Raw genomic sequence first — 20,292 nt, forward strand, 5'->3', positions numbered from 1 at the left:
TATCGCTCTCGCTGATTTCACTCTCACTTATCTCACTCACAAACTCTTTTTACTCGTCTTCAACAACATAACACATCGAAAAAAAACAAAAAAAAAACCATAAATTCATTGTATTTCTAAACCCAGAATGACCCAAAAAGCCCCATTACCATTTTCAGGCACAGATCGAAAGATTTACCAATCAGATTCGATTTGTCGGCGACAGTGAAATCATTTGCAAGTCCAAATGATGGATTCTAAAGAGTTTTTAGTTTATGAGCGATACGAAGCCGTTACGCTTAGGAAATTTGAATGAAGAGTTTTTAGTTTTGGTTGGTTTTCAGTAAAAATGTAAGAAGACGAAGAGATAAGAGTAATTTACGTAATTTGATATGACGATGATGTCAACAGAGGGTCAATTGATATTATTTTTTAAAAATCGGTCATTTGACATTTTAGACAAAAAAAAAAAAAAAAAAGGGTCATCTATACAAATTTCCAAAAAAATCCCTAAAAAAAAATCTAATTGTACCTTGCGATTGAAATCCTCTCGTGTGCGACTGCTCCTGCTCCTCGGTGAACACGGGCTTCCATTGAACGGCGACCACGACGGAGCCTCAGACGGCAGCGCACCATCGGACAGAGGCGGAGACTCAGACGGCGGCGCACCATCGGATGGAGGTGGAGACTTCGGCAGCAGCAGCGGCGATGGAGTTGCGTTTCGACGACTTGAACAAGTAACTACTTCGGACGGCGGCTAAAACCCGAAGGCTACTTCTTATTCAAACTTCAACCTTTATTTTGACTTAGGAGAAAATTTCTACACATTTGGGTTGTTTACTGATTTTCGGCTCGTGTAATAATGCCGAAAATCCTCTTTTCAGCATTTTTCAACATCAATTGGATTCCTCATCAAGCTTTCAGTGTTTCGTCGTTCTTTTGAGGCCTCTCCCATTTTGGCGCCTCCAACTTTTGAGCGTCTTAGCTGCTTTATCTCGTCTTCTCCGCATGTTTCAGGTATAGTGTATTTCAAATTTCAAACTCTGATTGCAGCTTGGATGTTATAAATTTATAATTTTTTTTCTTTAGTTGAAGTTTCCTATTTTTGTGTTAAATATACTGGTGTTTGAATGGGTGGGGATGTTTTGCAATTAACAGATAAGAGAAATATGGTGACGAAAGTAAATATCGAATCAACGTTGGTACTGCATTCAAACGGGGTAAGGATTTCATTCTATCGCCATTCATTTTATAAACCAGCTTTGAAATTATGATGCCTATGTTCTTCATATAGAGCTTCTTTAATAAGAACAGTAATGATGGGTCTTATAGTATATTGCTACTTTTCTTATTTAGCTCATTTGTTTTTAGTTTCTGGTTCTTCATGAAGAGTGCATTTTCAAAAATAAGTTTCTGCTCCAAGCTCAACTTTGGAAGAAAAAGAGGATGTAGATATTCTGCAACAGCCAATTCTGCGTTGTCTTCTTTGAACTATGTGGACGATGGCTGCTTTACTTTTGAATGTCCGATGGCTACAAACTATGATAATGACTCTGTTGAACAAAGTCATTTTGGCAATGAAGTTCAAGTATCTAAAGGTCAGAAAGCTGATCAGGATGAAATGAAAACAATAAAATTGATACTTGGGAACCATGGGATTAATCTTGGTTCGCATCCGAAACAATTTGAGACCGTAAGGATTTTGGACATTCTATTTGAGGATAGTTCAGATGCTGGACTTTGTCTTTACTACTTCAAATGGTCAGGATGTTTATCTGGATCTAATCAGTCGCTGGAGTCAATCTGTAAGATGTTGCATATTTTGGTTACTGGGAATATGAATCATAGGGCAGTTGATTTAATGTCACACCTAGCTAAAACTTATGGTAGTAAAGAGGGATCTTCAACCATATTGCTGAAACTTTTGTATGAAACACATACTGAAAGGAAGACTTTGGAAACCACATGCAGCATGCTGGTTCACTGTTATATCAAGGAAAGGATGGTAACGGCTGCTCTTATATTGATGGGTCAAATGAAGCACCTTAACATATTTCCTTCTATATGGGTATACAAGTCGGTGATACAAGCTTTATTACAAACCAATCAATTGGAGTTGGCTTGGGATCTTCTTGAAGAAATGTACCGGCGAGGTATAAGTTTAAATTATTCAATCAATTTATTTATTCATCACTATTGTGCAAAAGGTAATCTGGGAAGGGGGTGGAAAGTGCTTCTGGAGTTGAGGAATTTTGGATCTAAGCCTGATGCAGTTGATTACACTATTATGATCAACTCACTTTGCAAAATTTCTCTATTAAAAGAAGCCACCGCACTGTTGTTTAAAATGATTGCTTTTGGTGTTTCCCCTGATTCAGTTATGATGAGTTCTGTTATTGATGGTTATTGTAAAGTAGGAAAGTCAGATATAGCTTGTAAAATATTGAAGTATTTTAGGCTTCCCCTAAATATTTTCACATACAATAGCTTTATAACAAGGTTATGTATGGAAGGTAACATGGCAAAAGCTTCTAAAGTTTTTCTTGAAATGTTTGAGGTGGGCTTAGTTCCAGACCGTGTTAGTTACACAACCATGATAGGAGGCTATTGTAAAGTGGAAAACATAAACAAAGCATTTTCTTACCTGTGCAAGATGATAAAAAGTGGAATACAACCATCTATTATCACGTATACTTTGTTCATTGATAACTTTTGCAAGTGTGGAGATGTGGAAATGGCTGAAGTTTTGTTCCAAAAAATTATTATTGAGGGTTTAAAACCTGATGTTGTCACGTATAATATTTTGATGGATGGATATGGAAAGAAGGGCTACTTGCATAAGACTTTTGAACTCCTTGATATGATGAGATCTACCAATGTTACCCCTGACGTAGTGACATATAACACTCTCATTAATGGTCTTGTTATGCGAGGGTTTCTTAAAGAGGCAAAGGATATTCTAGATGAGCTCATCAGGAGGGATTTCAGTATAGATGTTGTCACATACACCAATATCATTTACGGATATTCCAAAAGGGGAAACTTTGAGGAAGCTTTTCTTCTTTGGTATCATATGACTGACAATTGTGTAAAGCCTGATGTTGTTACTTGCAGTGCCCTTCTTAGTGGGTATTGTCGAGAACAACGTATGGACGAAGCAAATGCTCTATTTTGTAAAATGCTGGACATTGGGTTAAGTCCAGACTTGATATTGTACAATACTCTAATCCATGGATTTTGCAGTGTTGGTAATGTGGACGAAGGTTGCAATTTCGTAAAGAAGATGATTGAAAGCAGTATCATTCCGAACAATGTTACTCATTGTGCACTTGTCCTCGGATTTCAGAAAAAAAGAGCTATCAATCCAATAGGGAGTGCCACTTCTAAGCTTCAAGAAATCTTGCTTGCATATAATCTTCAGATCGATGCCAATGGATATATATAATGTTGGAGAAACAAGATGATCGCAACATTCTGCATGTGGTAAACTTCTCTTATTTGCATTCTTTCTTCTATCTCATTAATCATTACCTTAGTCATGAGCAGCGACAGAATCTTCAATGTAGTTGAAGCGATACAATTTCTATTTGATGTAGCTTTATATATAACAGGTATTTAAAATGGCCCAAATCATAATCCTGAAGAGGAAAGAAGATAAATCAGAAAATGGTGCTTTGGTCTTCCCTGTCTATTTTATCTTCCAAGCCAGTTCCTGAAACCATACTTAGATATTTTGAATCAAAGGTTCTTCCAAAATATAGAAGTCTCCGGCTCCAAGTTGCTTGGGAAATAAGGGAGGAGAAGCAGCCCAAGGAGGTTGAATCTGGCAAGTTTTTCTGAGATTAAACCAGGTAATCTTGAAGAGAGTCTATGAATACTACTTTGGGCTTACGTGCTATAATTCAAAAGTGAAATATCCAGTTTTGTTGCATAGTTGGGTTGTTTGATTAGTTATCGAGATGAATTCGTTTTGTGTCTCTTCTAAAGAGAGTGATATGAAAGGAAGGGAAGAGCTTGATGATTAGATTTGTTGGGATGCTCAGATCATTTCTTTGTGAATAAGTTTGGATGCTTAATTAGATGATCAAACCTGTGGCAAAATGATTGTGAATGTAGATATCTAGGTCCTGGGTATTGGGATGAGGTGGTGGTGTACTTGTTTAGGAAATCGCATGAGAGACTGTTGAATAGCTATCTGTGCTTGGAATGTAAAAGTTCTTTTAAGTTTTGCATTAAAGAGACCAATATATTGGATTAATATGGAATTTAGTATTCATGTTGCTGGATATCACATGGAGGGTTTAAATGGGCAATGGTGAAACGTTCTTTTTTTTTTTTTAATAAATATTTTAAAAAGAGACAAGTTTAATCTGGTTGTTTTTTTTGGATAAGAAGTTTAATCTGGTTGTTTTCTTTTTGGATAAGAAGTTTAATCTGGTTGTTGAAGGTTGAAATGGTAGAAATGCTTATTCAAAATTGAAGATATTTAGCATTGTCACTTTTCTTCTATTTGTGACATGCAAGATTGTAATGAAATGTTCCTAAAGTGGAATCCAGATGCGGAATCACCTAATTTTTAAAGGCCTTCTAAGAGGATTGGGGCTTATTTTGAATTATGAAATAGAGATTTTCCCCTTGCAGATTCTAACATCTTGTAAAATTTCCATCCGCCATGGTGATTACAGACTCATGCAGACTTTATTGTGTCCAATGCATATTTTAAGGCTCTGAGTGGTTCTAGATGATTTGAATCGAAGGTTTAGCAGAGTTGGAAAGTAACCGTTATTTAACAGCAGTCGTGTATTGACTAAAGGAAAATTTCTCTTTGGTTGTGCTCAATATACCTCCTAGAGTGGATTTTCTCATACATGCTTGTTATCAATTGGTTTATTAGTTATGGGGATATACTTTCATATCTTTTTTTTTTCTGGTTATTGTAACTGTATATTTTCTGTTTCCCCCTCCAACAACATAATTTATAATGCTCTGCTTCTTACTTTTCTTTTTTCCTCTTGGTTATGATGTATTTTTTCACAAATGAACTAATTTGTCAACTTGTCATTGAAGGATTGGATTAGTTTCATTCTTGGTGTTCAAATGCCATGGTTGTGGGAGCAAAAAGTTTGACCCATCATGGCAGTATATTGGAAAAGGAACTAAACTAAAGATGTCCATTGCCACAAGGTGGGTAAACTATAAGCTTGAGCTATATTTGTATTGGTATTAGTTTAACTATGTTTCTATTTCAAGATCCTCAAGTTCAGCTATAAGGTAAATTAAAAGGTTTTTGAACTTAGTTTGAGTAATTCTTTCTCTGGGTGCAAATGTATAATTTAGAGAAGGGATTGAAAAATAGATTGTTTGGATTTAAGTTGTTAGTTGTTCTTCGGGTGGCTTTTGTATACTGTAACAACTTAAAATTCATGTTTGCTTTCAATTTCATTTTGATGAGTTGTTAGTTGTATCTGGATTTTTTTTCCTTCCAACGAAAAATTTTGAACTTTTTATGTTATATAATGACTTTAAGTTTATACACTATGTTATTTATATACCACATATCACAAGCAAATGTCAAAAAAGGGCAAACGACCTATATACAATACAACTCATGCAAATTAATGTACTCTATTGCAGGATTATTTTCTTTGAAGTCAATAAACTATGTTAACTAAGCAAGTAATTTGTAGGCAAGCAATCTGCCCCTTTTTGCTTGTTTTTTTTTTGAATGATTGTTTTTTTGCTTTCATCTCAGGATCACTATGTGAAGTTTTGAAAGTTCTCCTCAAGCAGCAACTTGAACATTAAATTTGGTCCTTGGGTTGACTCAATTCGACTCATAATCTGGCTTTTGACTTGATCTTGCTGGACAACCAAGCTCTTTACGTAGGTAGATGAAATGAAAAAGATCAAAAGTGGAAACTCAATTCCATGATTAAATTCAATGAGGATTTGGTTCATCCCACACGTACACGCCATGGGCATCCTGCTTTTTTATGTTATATAGACTTGTATGTAACTATTGAGAGTGAGGATATTATACATAACGTCACTATTCCACCAAATAGTTTACTTTTTATTATGACATCTTGAACATTTGATGTATTGTATATACTGTGAACATTGTATATTTGTAAATTACTTTTGATGTATTTCTTGTATTATTGGATAATTTCATTAGCTTGTAATGTAAATTGATTACTAAATATAAACAATGAAAGGAAGTCATCGCATTTGATGCATCCATTACGAAGTATTTCATGTGTATATTCAGCTTAAAAACAAGTGTTTGTAAAGTAAATAAGCTACAATTTCAATAAGTAAGTTTGTTTATGTATAAGATTAAAGCTATATTATGATATAATAGCATTAAAAAAAAAGGTTACTATGTGTTAAAAGATAACATTGAGAATATGCTAGTGTTGAAAGTAAACTATCATATGATAAAGATAACTTTAACAATTAATGCTATAGAATATTCTCATAGCAATATGTATATGCTATATCTTCATACTCTTTATAGCATTCGTCATGGCTATACAAATATGCTATAAAAAATCTTTAGACTTTTAATAACATGTGATATTAGGATCTTTGAAAAATGATATTAGTTTTCCTATTTCCCATCTCATTAGTCATTACCTTAGTCATACGCACTAGTAGGTTGGTTTCTTTGTTTGTAGTTTATACTTTTTGAGAGTGTTTTCAAAATTCAACCTACGTTTTGAAAACTAAACATGCTTCAAAATTTTGTTTTTGTTTTTATATATTTTTTAATTTAGCTAAGAATTCAAATATTGAAAATCATAATTAAAAAATAGCGAGAAAAGAAGCACAATTTTCAAAAACTAAAATAGTTATCAAATGGAATTTTAGTCTACATTATTATGCATAAACAATGTCAACGATAACTTATCACCCTATTGTTGAGGACAAACGAAAACGACCATTGTGCCCCTCTAAACTGGAAAGTCTAGAAGTTGGTTATCGTTTTGATATGGTAATGTTCCTTCCAATTCCACACATTGTTTTTTTAGGCTATTTTATTTTTCTAATTAATGGAATAAAATCTTTCACTTGAAAATTTTAACCATGGGAAACAAGACCATATAGTTAACGACATAATAGTATGGATATAACTGAATGTACATAAATAGTTCAGATGGCAGCATTTTTTAACATTTTATTCTCTATTCCTTCCTACATTCTCTTTTCCTTGTTTTCTTTACTTAATTTCTTATGAACGTTTTAGTAAATGACTTACAGGAAATAGGTTCAAGTCACGATGATCACTCAAAATTTAATATTTAATGTAGTAGGATCAAGTAGTCGATCCCTAAAATAGTTGAATCTGCGTACAATAGATCTCTCTAGACAATTACCTTTACATAACGTGACTGTATTGTATTGTCTTTCTTGGTTCATTTTTATAACAAACACTAATTTTTAGTTATTTGATGATTTTGAAACAAAAACAAGGTCGACCTCAACATACATGATATTATTATAAATGAAGAGGTCATAAGAAATTGTTAGTATTATCTACCTGCTCTTTCAAAAGTGTTACTCTTTCTCCCTCGTTTAGGAGTGAAATATTCATAAACTTTTTTATGTAACTATGTTTAAGGAAGCTCTATATTTGATTGTGGTGTGTGCTCGATCCTTAGCGATTCACTAGAAAGTCATAAAAAATAACACGTTTAAATTTTCACTTTACAAAATTAATACGTTGTTTGAAAACTTGTAAAAATAGTTTTTTTTCAATCCATCTCGAACGAGATTGCCCACCGAGAATCAGTTAACAAATCAATTTTTTCTAACTTATCGATTGTTTTGGTAGGTACATCTCACCTGATTACACACTGAGATTTATTAATTTTTTATTTTCACAATTATATGAAATTCCGAATGGATTTTCCAATTATCAAAATAGATTTTCCAAATTGATTCAACATTTTTAATTTTTGGGAAAGATCATATAGAATCTCAATGTCAATCATGCCCGAGATTTCAATGAGAAAGCTTAAATACATGAACATATTAATTATGTCCGAGATTTCACCAAGAAAGCTCAAATATATAGAATCTCGATATTATTTTACCCGGGATTAACACCGAGATGTATATAATCTCGATGTATAATCTGACAAGATGTATCAAGAAAACCTCAAATAATCAATAAGTTAGAAAAAGTTGATTTTTTAACAAAAATCTCATGGTCGATATAGACAAAAAAAAAAAAAAAAAACTATTTTTACGAGTTTTAGAAAAAGATACTAGTTTAGTAAGATAAAAACTTAAACGTGCTATTTCCAACCTTTCCCCACCACATTAAAATTAGGATAGTTTCTTAAAAAGATGCATAAAAAACCGAAGTAAATGTGAAATTAGCTACATGGTCCAATTTCCCAAACACATTTGAAACAACAAAACACAGACAAATACTCTATAGGCGTATCTTTTGTCATTCAAGGCACAATAACAGAGAGAGAAACACATCACAAAGCAACTAGAATCCCTTTACCTTGTATTTCATTTCAATACCCAATTGAAACAAATAATTTAGTACCTTTACAAAGATGAACCATCAGAAACCATACAACTGGCTCATAATAGCTACAATGCACCAGAATGAGGCTAGCCCAATTATTGATTTATTACCTTCTCCAGTTCTGATGGATCAACTTTCACCAATGGCACATGAATGGTGGCAGGAGGATCACTTGTGAGTTTCAGACAGTTGAGGATGGATAATCTACATTTCAGCACGGGACGTCGCCACAGGTGTGAAGACGAACATTTTACAGTCGTGAGGATCAACTTCTGCTCCAAATGATGCCACTGCATCTCCTGCAATATCTTCGTGCTGCAAGAGTCGAGCTACCGAATTAGCACAAAAAAGGTTGAGAAGTGAATTAAAAGAAGTGAAGGCAGGCTATTGTTCCGAAAAATTGTGTGTTTGTATGAGCTGATTGCAACTGAAATGGTGACATAAAATGGACCCAACCATCGAGTCTCCTCTCCTACCTAATGAAAAAGAAACTAGAGAAGAATATGGCCGGATTATTAAGATGGGTTTCGATACAGGCCAGTTGTAACATCACGTGTCGGTTGTACATGCTTCTACCAGTCCTATGTAACACCCTAGTTAGGAAGATAATAGGATAATTGTTATGGCCATTAGTAAGGGGCATATTAGTATTTAGCCAGAAAGTTTGTTAGCATCTTTGGGTTATAAATAGAGAGAGGGGAATGGGAACAAGGTGTTAGAATTTCCTTTTTTGGAATTTGAAAGAGTATAGTCATCTCAAAAGGCAATGATGTTATAGCTTCTTCTTTGATATTGTAATATATATTTCTATCTTTTAGTATTTTTGTGTTCTTGGTTGTTCTTGAGTTTTCTTGTCAAGTGGTAACCTAACCACTACTTGTAAATCCATCAGATTCAAAAGTAACGAGTGTCTATGCATATAATCTTAATGTTAAAAATTTCAGTGATTACTTGTAGGAAAATTCTCTCTCAAGTGATCAGATCCCTTACCAGCCACAAGTCTCTTACTGAGACAATAGTGTTGGGTTTAAGCCTAAGTACGTTCCAATCCGTGGTGATCGTTGATGCAACTGAACATCGATTCCAAAGAACAACAGCCAAGCGGCTTCCAGATAGAGGACCTGCCCAAACCTGTAAGAAAACTCTTAACATTCTGAAATATTCACCCCTAACTGAGCTAACTAACATTGTTAGTTAATCATGTACAAAGCATAGTAATACAACTCAAATAGTTTAAAAAAAAAAACATTTGCCTTATTAACTTGACATTATTCTACATCAAATACAAGGTAAAAATGTTTCCACTAATTAACTTGACATATTCTACATCAAATAGAAGTAAATATTGTCATCTTAATCTATAAGATAATGCAAAAACTGGAATACCTGAAGGCAACCATCCTTTCCAAAAACTTTAACCTTTCTTCCCTGGACCCCAAGAGGATCTGCATATAATAAGTATTAATAAATTATTTTCACTTTTGATTAACAAATAATTAAGTCCCTGTCTGATAACTATTTGGTGTTTAGTTTTTCATTTTTAAAAATGAATAGAAACACTACTTCTACTTATAGATTGCTTTATTTTGTTATCTACTTTTTAGAGATATTTTCAAAATCCAAGCAAGGATTTGCAGAGTAAAAAACGTGGAATTTAAAAACTTCTTTTTTTTTTTATCCTTGAAGTTTGGTTATGAATTCAAATGTTTCCATAAAAAAAAAAAATTGGTAAAGAAAGCATAAGAAAACAAGCTCAACTTTCAAAAACCAAAAGCCAATTTCAACTTTCAAAAACCAAAAGCCAAATGGTTATAAAACATAGCCTAAATTAAGAACATTATAGGTTATCTTGGTGAGCAATTTTAAGTTGTATCCAAATAATAATCTATGGACATTGTAATTTGTAAGAGAGAAAATATCAATGGTATCAATGTTGAGAAAAAATCAATTAATTAGACTAAACAGTTCTATTAGTGGAAATTCACATTTTTTATTTTTATAATAATTTCTAAAATGAAGAAACCAACGTTCATGGCAATGAAATGAAAAAATATGCCAAGACAACACAGAGAGAGAGTGCAAAGGCAACACAGAGAGAGAGGGAGAGAGACAACCAAAAAGCTAACAAACACTACACAAGTACAATGAGAGGGCTTCAGCTCAAGACAATGAGATATGAAAGAAAGATGAAACATATGGTTCACCTTGGTTTACTGCAATGACCTCCTTGTTGCTAAGAATTTCTGAAGTTTCTTTAGTCATGTTTCGAACATCGCAACCGATCAAAAGAGGGGACTGCACATTAAGGCTAAAAATTTGAGATATTAAAGGACAAAAAACAAGATGAACATTTTATTTGTAGTGGCGAGCCTTAATTCCAGTTTTCTTATAGGCAGCAAACTATTTCCCACTGACTTGTAAACAGGCATATAGAAGGAAAAAACTAGATCAATTGGTAAACATGTACACGGTGTGACAAGGGTCCGAACCAATTGAGTTTCATTATCGCGAAACACACATGCATAGAAATGCATATTACAGAATGATGTCAAACTACCAAAGATTTTAGTATTCATAGTCCAACATAACATGATGCCGGATCCCCTTTCAGTTCCCGAGCAACGTAAAGTTAATCTTAACATAAGTGGCATTGGCAGAAAGTGATTAGTCCTCTTCCATGTCATGAGGAGCCACACAATTGAGATTGAAAGCCCCCATCAAATTTCGCAGACATTTTATGGAAGTAAAATACATATTTGAGGATCGAGAACTATGACTCTGGGGATATCTTCTTTTAACTCTCATCAATATTGGTTTAACTTCCCTTTAAACCATTGTCCAAAGGAAGAACTTGATCTTTTCAAGGATTTAAACTTAAATGTTATCTTGGTACATACCAAATCCTAGCACACTATGAAAGTTGGAAAAAAGAAAAAAAAGGAACCAATCCGTCATTTTGCAATTACCATAGTATAGTGTCTTGCCCTTGCCTTGTTGGGAGCAGGGAAGTCTCCTAAAACAACTGAAGTAATCCCAACCACACTAAGGTAAGTTTGTCAACTGATTTGGCAACAGATGACACATGCCTATCCAGACAATAATGGACTAAAAGAGATTTGTTTTCAAAGAGTGGTAAAAAAAATGCTTCTGACTGATTAAAAGAACTTCTCAAAATTTTCTAATAATCAATGGTTGTTTGAGAAATTCAAGAATGCAATCAAATGTACTTAGAGTGTTCTTATAGCAAGCATTTAAATAACTTTTTTTCCAATATGCTTATATTAAGCATTTCACTTAAAAACATCTTTTCTTCCCCCTCCATATTGCATAATAAACAAACACTAAAAACTAAAGGTTGAATTAGAGATTCTATTAAGCTTATTTGATCCATCAATGAACTCTCCTATTGAACAATACTCCATATACTTGAGCAAAATCTTGAAACACAATCAAAAGTCGCATGGAAAATGTATTTTATTCTCAAGGTCACGAAACAATATGTAAAAACACCATTGGACAAAATTTAACAAATAGAAGATCTACAAAATGGTATCAATTTATTTTCCAGGTAATTTGGCAATACGAGGAACATCAAACGACAGGAAGTTTTCTGCAAGTGCAGAGACTGAATTTAGAAACAATGATAGAACAGCTTGGATTGACTACTTAATTTTCACCATCAGCTACTATAAACATGAAAGTTGGTGATGGTAGACTAATATTTATTCCGACATTCCTAAAAGATGTCGATTATCAAACATTTCCTGAAAGAAATCTAATTCAACTTTTTTATTCGATATAACTAGCTTCTAGTTTTAGCAAGTTAGATATGAGAATCATCTTCTAACCACCTTGAGAAGAGATGTACAGAAATTGCCAAAGATGACAGAATAATATTTCCTTATCAATTTTATTATTTCTTTTGTTCAGGCAAGATATTAATTCCCTTAACCCTACCAGCATAGAATTCTACACAACTTATTATTAACGCATGTGCCTTCAAGTCATTGTGGAATGTAGTTTCCCCAGAAAGAGAATGCTGAAGCATCGCTGACAAGTAGGGGACGGCAGGGGCGGGGGCAGTTAATGATCTATGTGGAACTAGATTCAAGAGAATAAGATGTTTAAAACTAAGAAATATAAGCGTAGGATGGTCAATGGATTAGCATGTCTATATGAATATGCATATGTAGAGCTGTAGAAAAAACAACACAGGATGAGTAGATTAACTCTATTGGAATTTATCATACTGTCATATGATAAAGAGAAAGGGATGGAGAAACCTTCATCAGAGCCCATATGCTAAAATGAGCACGATATTCCTGATAAGTCATGCCTCCATTACCAACTTCCAACATATCCGGATCTGTCCAGAAAAGGTTAGAATAAATATAGCCTCATAAACAAACAGAGAAATCAACACCTTTAGACAAAATCATATTCCTACCATTCCAGCCACCAGGTCCTGCATAGGCTGCCCACTTATTGTTGATATCTGCAAGAGTAGTCATGCTTGAACAGAAAACACACAAAAAAAAGAAGAAAAAATCAGCATCATAATAGATAAAAATTAGAATTAGCACCACTTGAAAATGAAAGAGACGAAAGATATGGTAGCGGTAGAGCTTACAAAGCCCATCACAAGGATTTTCCATCACAACTAACAAATAATTTTGTAAGAATTTAAAATCAATACAGAGGAAAACTGTCTTAATTCTACGTTCCATAAAAAAATTTGAAAAGCAACTCTATGCAGGCAAAGTAATCAAGCTAAAAAAAGACTTCCAATATTTTTCTAACCAGTTCAAAGTTTTTCTGCTCAGAAGTTCGAGCAATGTGCTAAAATATGGTGTCAACATAAAATGACTTAAGGGAAATTACAGAAGATAAAAAATCCAGTAAAGAAGGAATATTGATGGAAAGGGCTAGAACCAGACCTTGCCCATGTATCATTAATGTCATCTGTTGTACGCCAACTGTTTCCAACCTTGCCGGCCCATAATGCTGGATCATCAACACCCCTGGCAGCAGCAAAATCATAGCCCAATAAATTCAAAGGTGACAGGAACAAAAAGACTGAAAAGAACATTAAAAAATCAGCAAAGATGTCTATAAGAACAAGCGTACCATTCACAAATTGAATAGAAAATACTACGCCCAGTTGCATTTAGTGCATCACGCATAGGTGGGTATCTAGAAGTCATAAGTTAACTTCAAATCAGTAAGAAGCTTCCAATTTACAATCAAATAAACTATTGAGTATAATGAGGTACAAACCGCTCTATTGGTTTAATTCCCAGATTGTAACAGTTATCGTACTTCAAATAATCAATCCCCTAGAAAAAAAAAATATGAAGAAAATTACGAAATCAGATGGAATAAAATGAACTTAAAAACTGAAGTGATAGTAGAATTCTATGGACAACATAAAATTTCAAAATAAATGAATGTTTGTTCATTAAAACAAGAAAATGTCAATCTAAAATCTACATATTATGCTTTGAGGAAGCACAGTCCAATAAGTCATTCAAACAAGAAAAAAGAGTATATTTCAATAGGCCAATGAGTTATGAAGAAATAAGGTCAAATTAGGCCATCAAAATCCATCTTGGAGGGAGAAAAGATGTCCACCCTCGAAAAGGTAAGACTGTGACTACAAGGAACCATTAAAAATTGTTAAGAAGAAAACCATTGACAAAATTCTTTAATGATTGAGGATGATGAGGCCAGAGAAAAAGAATCTCAAAACGCCTATCTGCAGATTACCTTTTTTCCCCGTTTTGATATCCATGAGTGTCCATACAAGCTTATGCACACATTTCATAATCTCACTAGACAGTTTGTCAAACCCCCTAACATTTGGTTGTTAAAAAAATGGTATAATTTTAACGTCTTAGGTATGTAGCCACTATGGTTTGAACTCATTTTCTCAAAGTCATCCTTTTACCTTATTTATACTTGCCCCAAGAACCAGCAAACCCGTATATGTAAACTATACATGCTACTTAAGAAAAGTATTGAATACATCACTCAACATCAAAAGTTAAATTACAATAACTCACCCAAGAAGCAAACAACTGCGCATCATCATTTTCATGGTAAAGTGACCCTGCTCGAACTTGGCAGGTGAAAAGACTGTCAGGTGTGAGAGAATCAAAATAAAAGTCATCAGAATGCACCTTCTATAAAGTAATATATGAGAAGAGAGAGATAACATTTAACTCTTAAGCTTTAGAAGTTAAGTTGACATTTCTTCCTACCCAGCATCAGAATAGATTCCAAGCTTCAAGCCTTTACTATGTACATAATCAGCAACAGGTTTAATTCCTGATGGGAAAGCCTTAGGATCAGGAACCAGTTGATCCTGCATACAAGGATGGGAGCCTTAACAAAGATCTTAGTACAATGGCACTGAAAAGCCCTATTCCATGGTTTATCAGGTAGAACTCTTTTCTTGTAAGATATTGCTGGTAGTTTCTATGATTGCATCAATGAGTTTGAACTGTTTGTCACTTCACATTCATACAAGATTAATTTACACAATGGGCCTCAAGAAAGTTCACAGGCAGGGTAGGATCAAAATTAAATTGGAGAATTACATCTCCATCCAATGTTTCTTGTTAAAACAATCTTCAAACATTGAACAGTCAAATCTTCTTCCACAAAATGGAATTGAAATAACCTTTGAATCTCTCTTTTGGGTGTTCCAGCAATCATCTGCACTTATTTAAAATATAGTAAGTACTAAATTAAAACAAATTGTAAAGAAAAGTTGGCACTTCAAACATGCTGGAAATGTACCTATGTTGACGTACACATAACCTAACTCAGCCAGACCCGAAGAAATGAGTGCATCCGCTGTCAAAACCAATATCCAAATAATGTTGAAACAGAAGCAAGAAAGAGAAAGACCATTATTGTTGAGGAATGAGTGACACAAAACTCAACCATTGCAAAGTGATGATTTTCAAATATGAATTAAAGAACTCTATACCTCAGCTTGTATGCACAATAGTCCGATGAATTAACAAGTTTATACTTCACAAGTAAATAAATTTTAGCAGGATAAACTGAAAAGCTTAAGAAGGAAAAAACTGTGCAAATTAACTCAAATAACTATTCTCATCCTCTTAGAAAACTTCACTTTATATTCAGTCTTCCATTTCAAACAGAAAATATTTCTTTCCAAAGCAAATTAACCTGCAAAATGTAACCAATAAACTTAAAGATGTACTAAGCATAAGAAGCTTTCACTGCCACTTTTCCAAATCAATCAATCCACAGATTATGAGTTAAAGAAAGAAAGGAAGAAAGATACCAGTTTCCTTGATAAGAGTGTCATTAATATTACAGGCGAAAAAATTCCAGCTATTCCATCTGAAAGGATACAAAAAGACAATTATAAGCTTCAAAACAAACCTGAAAACCACTGATCATTAAAAACATAAAGTCCATAAACTGTTTGGCAAAGCCCGCAAACAAAACTTGATTTCCCCATTCATCCAAAATTTGAAAAGTTTCTACAAGTTCCACTCCCAAACGAAACCCCAAATCACTTCTAAGCTTTTTCCATGACTAAAAATTAGAAATGCACTATAACCCAGTAGTTCAAAAGACAGGGAAAATTATAGGAGACTAAGAAAATTCAGAGATATGGAAAAAGAAAGATACCCCATCTGAGGCGTTCGAGCCAAGCCATTTTGAAGCTGCAATATGCCGTACTTGGAGGTATCATAAATCCGATGAAATGATGACTTGAAAATCGATTTATCATAACCATTCAATAGTGACACTCTTCTCTCTGCAATCGCCACAGACGCCGCCGAGAGTGACAAAATCAGTAAAAACACTGATTCAAACCTTATTCTGTTCGCCATTAATGGATGCTCCAATCTCCTTCCTTCCAGAAGAGGGAAAAAGGAAAAAAAAGTAAATGAGGGAACTGAGAGAGATTTTTCCAGAGAAGGGTCGGATTATCTATCAATCTACTTTATCCCTTTGATTAAATGGAAAATTGGGTCAGTTTCTTGCTGGAGGAGCTCAAGAAATTAAAGTAACTAGAAGATTCTTGTTGACCCACACGAGAAAATGGCATCAAATCCTTTTTCTGGATAATTCTCTAACCAAAATCTGTAATTTTGGGCCCTCTTGATTTGTTAAACATGGACAAATGTAATGTAATAGAAAATTTCTACAAGGAAAGTAAGATTACAAGTGGAAGTTTTATGGTCAATCAACAAGATAATATGATATTTGTTGAAGCTTTTATTGTTAATCAACAAGATAATATGATATTTGTTGAAGCTTTTATCGTTAAACTAAGGTAAGCATGTTCCTCACGTTTCTATTTTCAAGGATTTTTTTTTTCTACTTTGAAATCTCTCTCTGTTTTGTCTATTTATGACAAAATGAAAAGGAATAAAATCTTTAGGCCTTCTATGTTGAGATCTTTCTTTCTTTGGGCCTTCTACGATGAAATTCCTAACTAAATTGTATAGTTAAGGTTGATGATAGATTTTTTGAAGCAGACTAAACAAGCTCTATCTTCCCAAATACAAAATAAAATCTCTATCATTACTGTCTTTTTTTAGTCATTCAAAGGTTGAATCTCTTATATGTCAATTCGTCGAATAGGAATATTATTCAACTCATATAAAACCTTTTTTTTTTTTCTTTTTCCTTTTACTAAGAGATGACTCGAGAGATTAGAGGTTTGAATTCTCTCACCTCCAGTTGTTGTCTCCAGAAAAAAATTTAGTATGCCAACATGAGACTAATTCAATTAACATAAGACATATACTTCTGAATAAGAGATCAGATATTCGAATTCTCCAATTCTAAATTATTGTACTAAAAAAACTTATGTGAACCTAAACTTAGCTCAACTAGTTAAATTCTATATTCTTGCTCAATTCATATATAGCTTAATGAATAATACACAAGTTAACAACTCATAGTTGGACCTCCCACTTTTGTAATTATTGAATTAATAAAATAGGAAAACAACTCTGCCAAAAATACAAAAATTTCAGGGCTGTTTTCAAATATAAAAAAATGAACCAAAATATTTACAAAATATAACCAAATTTTAGAACTATCAATGATAAATGCTGATTGACACTGATAGACTTCTATCAGTGTCTGTTAGTGACATTGATAGACACTGATAGAAGTCTATCTATCAGTGTCTATTAACGTCTATCATTGATAGTTCTAAAATTTTGCTATATCTTGTAAATATTTTCAACAGTTTTACCATTTGAAATAATTTTTCAAATTTTCAATCAATAAAAAACTCTATTGTTAGTTTTTTCTCTAAAATTTCATCAATTTTATTGTAAATATTATATAATAATAATAGATGCCCATTAGAGCCATGCTTAGTGTCCAATGACAAATGTCATTTTCTCATTATCACATGTGTTGGCTATGTGTCATTCAACCACCTATGCATAGTGTCCAAGCATGCCACTTCCTACTTGCCAAAATTTCCTATAAATAAGTGGTCATTTGTGGATTTTGTAGTGATATATACATTGGTTGAAACTCCATCAAATTTAGAGAAAGTGGGGATTTTTTAAGAAATTTCCTATTTCCTATTATTTTATTTATTTATCATTATTTTATTTTATTTGTTTATATATTTATTAATATTCGTATTCCCGTTGTGCCTCGTTTTTTCTCGCAAATTCACAACACATTATCAGCACGAGCTTTTGTCATTTTCTCCGCTAAAAGATAGGTCTTAAAGGTATGTCAGTTTTCCCTCTTTGTTATAATTAATAAATTAAATGTTGTTTTACATATTTGATATATATTAAATTTATAATGTAAATATTGTGATAGTGTTACTATGAAAAATATTACAAAATTAGAATTTGTAGCATTTGATATAATGATAATAATTACTTGTCATTAGTATTTGATGTCAAAATACACCTGGATGCTATAAAAATATGATCATCAGAAAACAATTTTTTTTTCCAAAATCTTCTCGTAAATGGATGGGCTTGAGGTTCCAAAATTTTAAAGAGAAGACATTTTTCTACATTTCGGATATGCTGTTAGCAATATCGAGAGAAATATTTTAAAAGTATTGCACTCATCTGATGTCTTCTCGTGGCTAAATGAAATAATGAATTATTGACTAAAAAAATATGAATCTCAGCCAACTAACGCAACAAAATTCCTCGAAGTGAATGTTGTAAATTTTAAATCGTGGATGAAAAGTCATGAATCTCGACCAGTTGGAACAACAACATTCCCTGGAGTGAATACTTTGAATTTTAATAATCGTGGCCGAGATCACGATCATGGTCGAGGTCGTGACCGTGGCAGAAGAAGAAATAATTATTATTTTAGTAGTGGTCGTTTTAATCACTCAAATTTCAAAAGAACCACACAAAATGATGATCACAAAGAAAAAGCTCCACAAGATAAAAGTTCAAAGAGTGTTGAAAATAAATGCTTCCGATGCGGAACGACTAGGCATTGGTCATGTATCTGTTGTACGTCAAAATACTTAATTGATCTCTATCAAGCCTCCTTGAAGAAAAAAGAGAAAAATGTGGAAACAAATTTTGCATACCAGGATAATGACATATTTGACCCATCCCACATGACAAATTTGGATGTGGTAGACTTCTTTGAATCACCTGAAGAGAAAATTGGCAGAACTGATGGAAAATCAAATGTTTCCTTTGACTTTGAAAATATCTAGATTTAATGTTTTTTTTTCTTTTTCATCTCCATTTTTTTCTTCTCTTAATAGATGTTAACATTTGTATATTCCAAATGTTTTTATGTCTTATTGTAATTATTTTTTTTTAATGAAGAAACCTGGATAATTTTTATATACTGGGTGACTAAAAAATGAGTAAAGAAGATCTATGTTTGGCAGACAGTGAAATACTTACAAGTAGAAAATATTTTTCTAAACTGACAATGCTAGAAACAAAAGTCAATACAATAGCAGGTTCGCAAACCTGATTGAAGGATTTGGAAAAGCAAATATTATTTTGCCTAGAGAAACAAAATTTACAATTGACAATAATTGTTCTCTAGTCAATCAAAGAGAAATCCACTTGGTTTTAAAAATATACGTTGCAATGGTTATCATATTGAGACTGATAGTAAGAATAATGTGGAATATCTATATATCATATCCACTGTCTCAAATAAAAAACGTATATCTACTTTATCATTTAGATTATATTATACTCATATACGAGTAATTGAAATATATGCAACAATGAACCTGAAGTTTATGAATCCAAACATATTTACAATTTTGCATGACCAATTAGGTCATCTAGGATCTATAATGATGAGAATAATTATTGAGAATTCAAATGGACATCTATTGAACTATTGAAGAGCCAGAAGATTCTTCAATCTAATGAATTATCATGTGATGTTTGCTCTCAAGAAAAATTGATAATTAGACCATCGCCAATTAAAGTAGGGACTGAATCATCTGCATTTTTAGAACGAATTCATGGTGATATATGTAGATCCATTAACCCACTAAATGGGCCATTTAGATATTTTATGGTATTAATAGATGCATCTACTAGATGGTCACACGTGTGCTTATTATCAAATCGAAATCTTGCATTTGCAAGATTACTTGCTCAAATAATTATGTTAAGAGCACAATTTCTTGATTATACAATTAAGACCATTCGTCTTGATAATGCCGGTGAATTTACATCCCAAGCTATTGATAATTATTGTATGTCAATTGGAATAAGTGTTGAATATCC

The 20,292-nt window shown here is 33.0% G+C and overlaps 2 protein-coding genes across 2 annotated transcripts; one reads left to right on the top strand and one right to left on the bottom strand.

The window, feature by feature from the left end:
- Positions 1-485: 485 nt before the first annotated feature.
- LOC120081414 (pentatricopeptide repeat-containing protein At2g19280) lies at positions 486-6,184 on the top strand. The gene is made up of 7 exons (XM_039036256.1): positions 486-716; positions 864-996; positions 1,138-1,199; positions 1,351-3,462; positions 3,591-3,830; positions 5,047-5,163; positions 5,732-6,184. The coding sequence occupies exon 4, from the start codon at positions 1,364-1,366 to the stop codon at positions 3,422-3,424; it is 2,061 nt and encodes a 686-aa protein (XP_038892184.1). The 5' UTR covers positions 486-716; positions 864-996; positions 1,138-1,199; positions 1,351-1,363; the 3' UTR covers positions 3,425-3,462; positions 3,591-3,830; positions 5,047-5,163; positions 5,732-6,184.
- A 2,225-nt stretch (positions 6,185-8,409) lies between these two features.
- LOC120081461 (alpha-galactosidase 3) lies at positions 8,410-16,774 on the bottom strand. Its single transcript, XM_039036344.1, has 15 exons — positions 16,199-16,774; positions 15,846-15,904; positions 15,329-15,385; positions 15,210-15,244; positions 14,788-14,891; positions 14,590-14,662; positions 13,805-13,863; positions 13,655-13,720; positions 13,465-13,548; positions 12,975-13,039; positions 12,811-12,893; positions 10,732-10,822; positions 9,914-9,972; positions 9,518-9,658; positions 8,410-8,842 (listed from the first exon to the last, which is right to left on the bottom strand). The coding sequence occupies exons 1-15, from the start codon at positions 16,402-16,404 to the stop codon at positions 8,732-8,734; spliced, it is 1,293 nt and encodes a 430-aa protein (XP_038892272.1). The 5' UTR covers positions 16,405-16,774; the 3' UTR covers positions 8,410-8,731.
- Positions 16,775-20,292: the final 3,518 nt, after the last annotated feature.

This window comes from Benincasa hispida, chromosome 7, assembly GCF_009727055.1.
Source record: "Benincasa hispida cultivar B227 chromosome 7, ASM972705v1, whole genome shotgun sequence".
Lineage (NCBI taxonomy): Eukaryota > Viridiplantae > Streptophyta > Magnoliopsida > Cucurbitales > Cucurbitaceae > Benincasa > Benincasa hispida.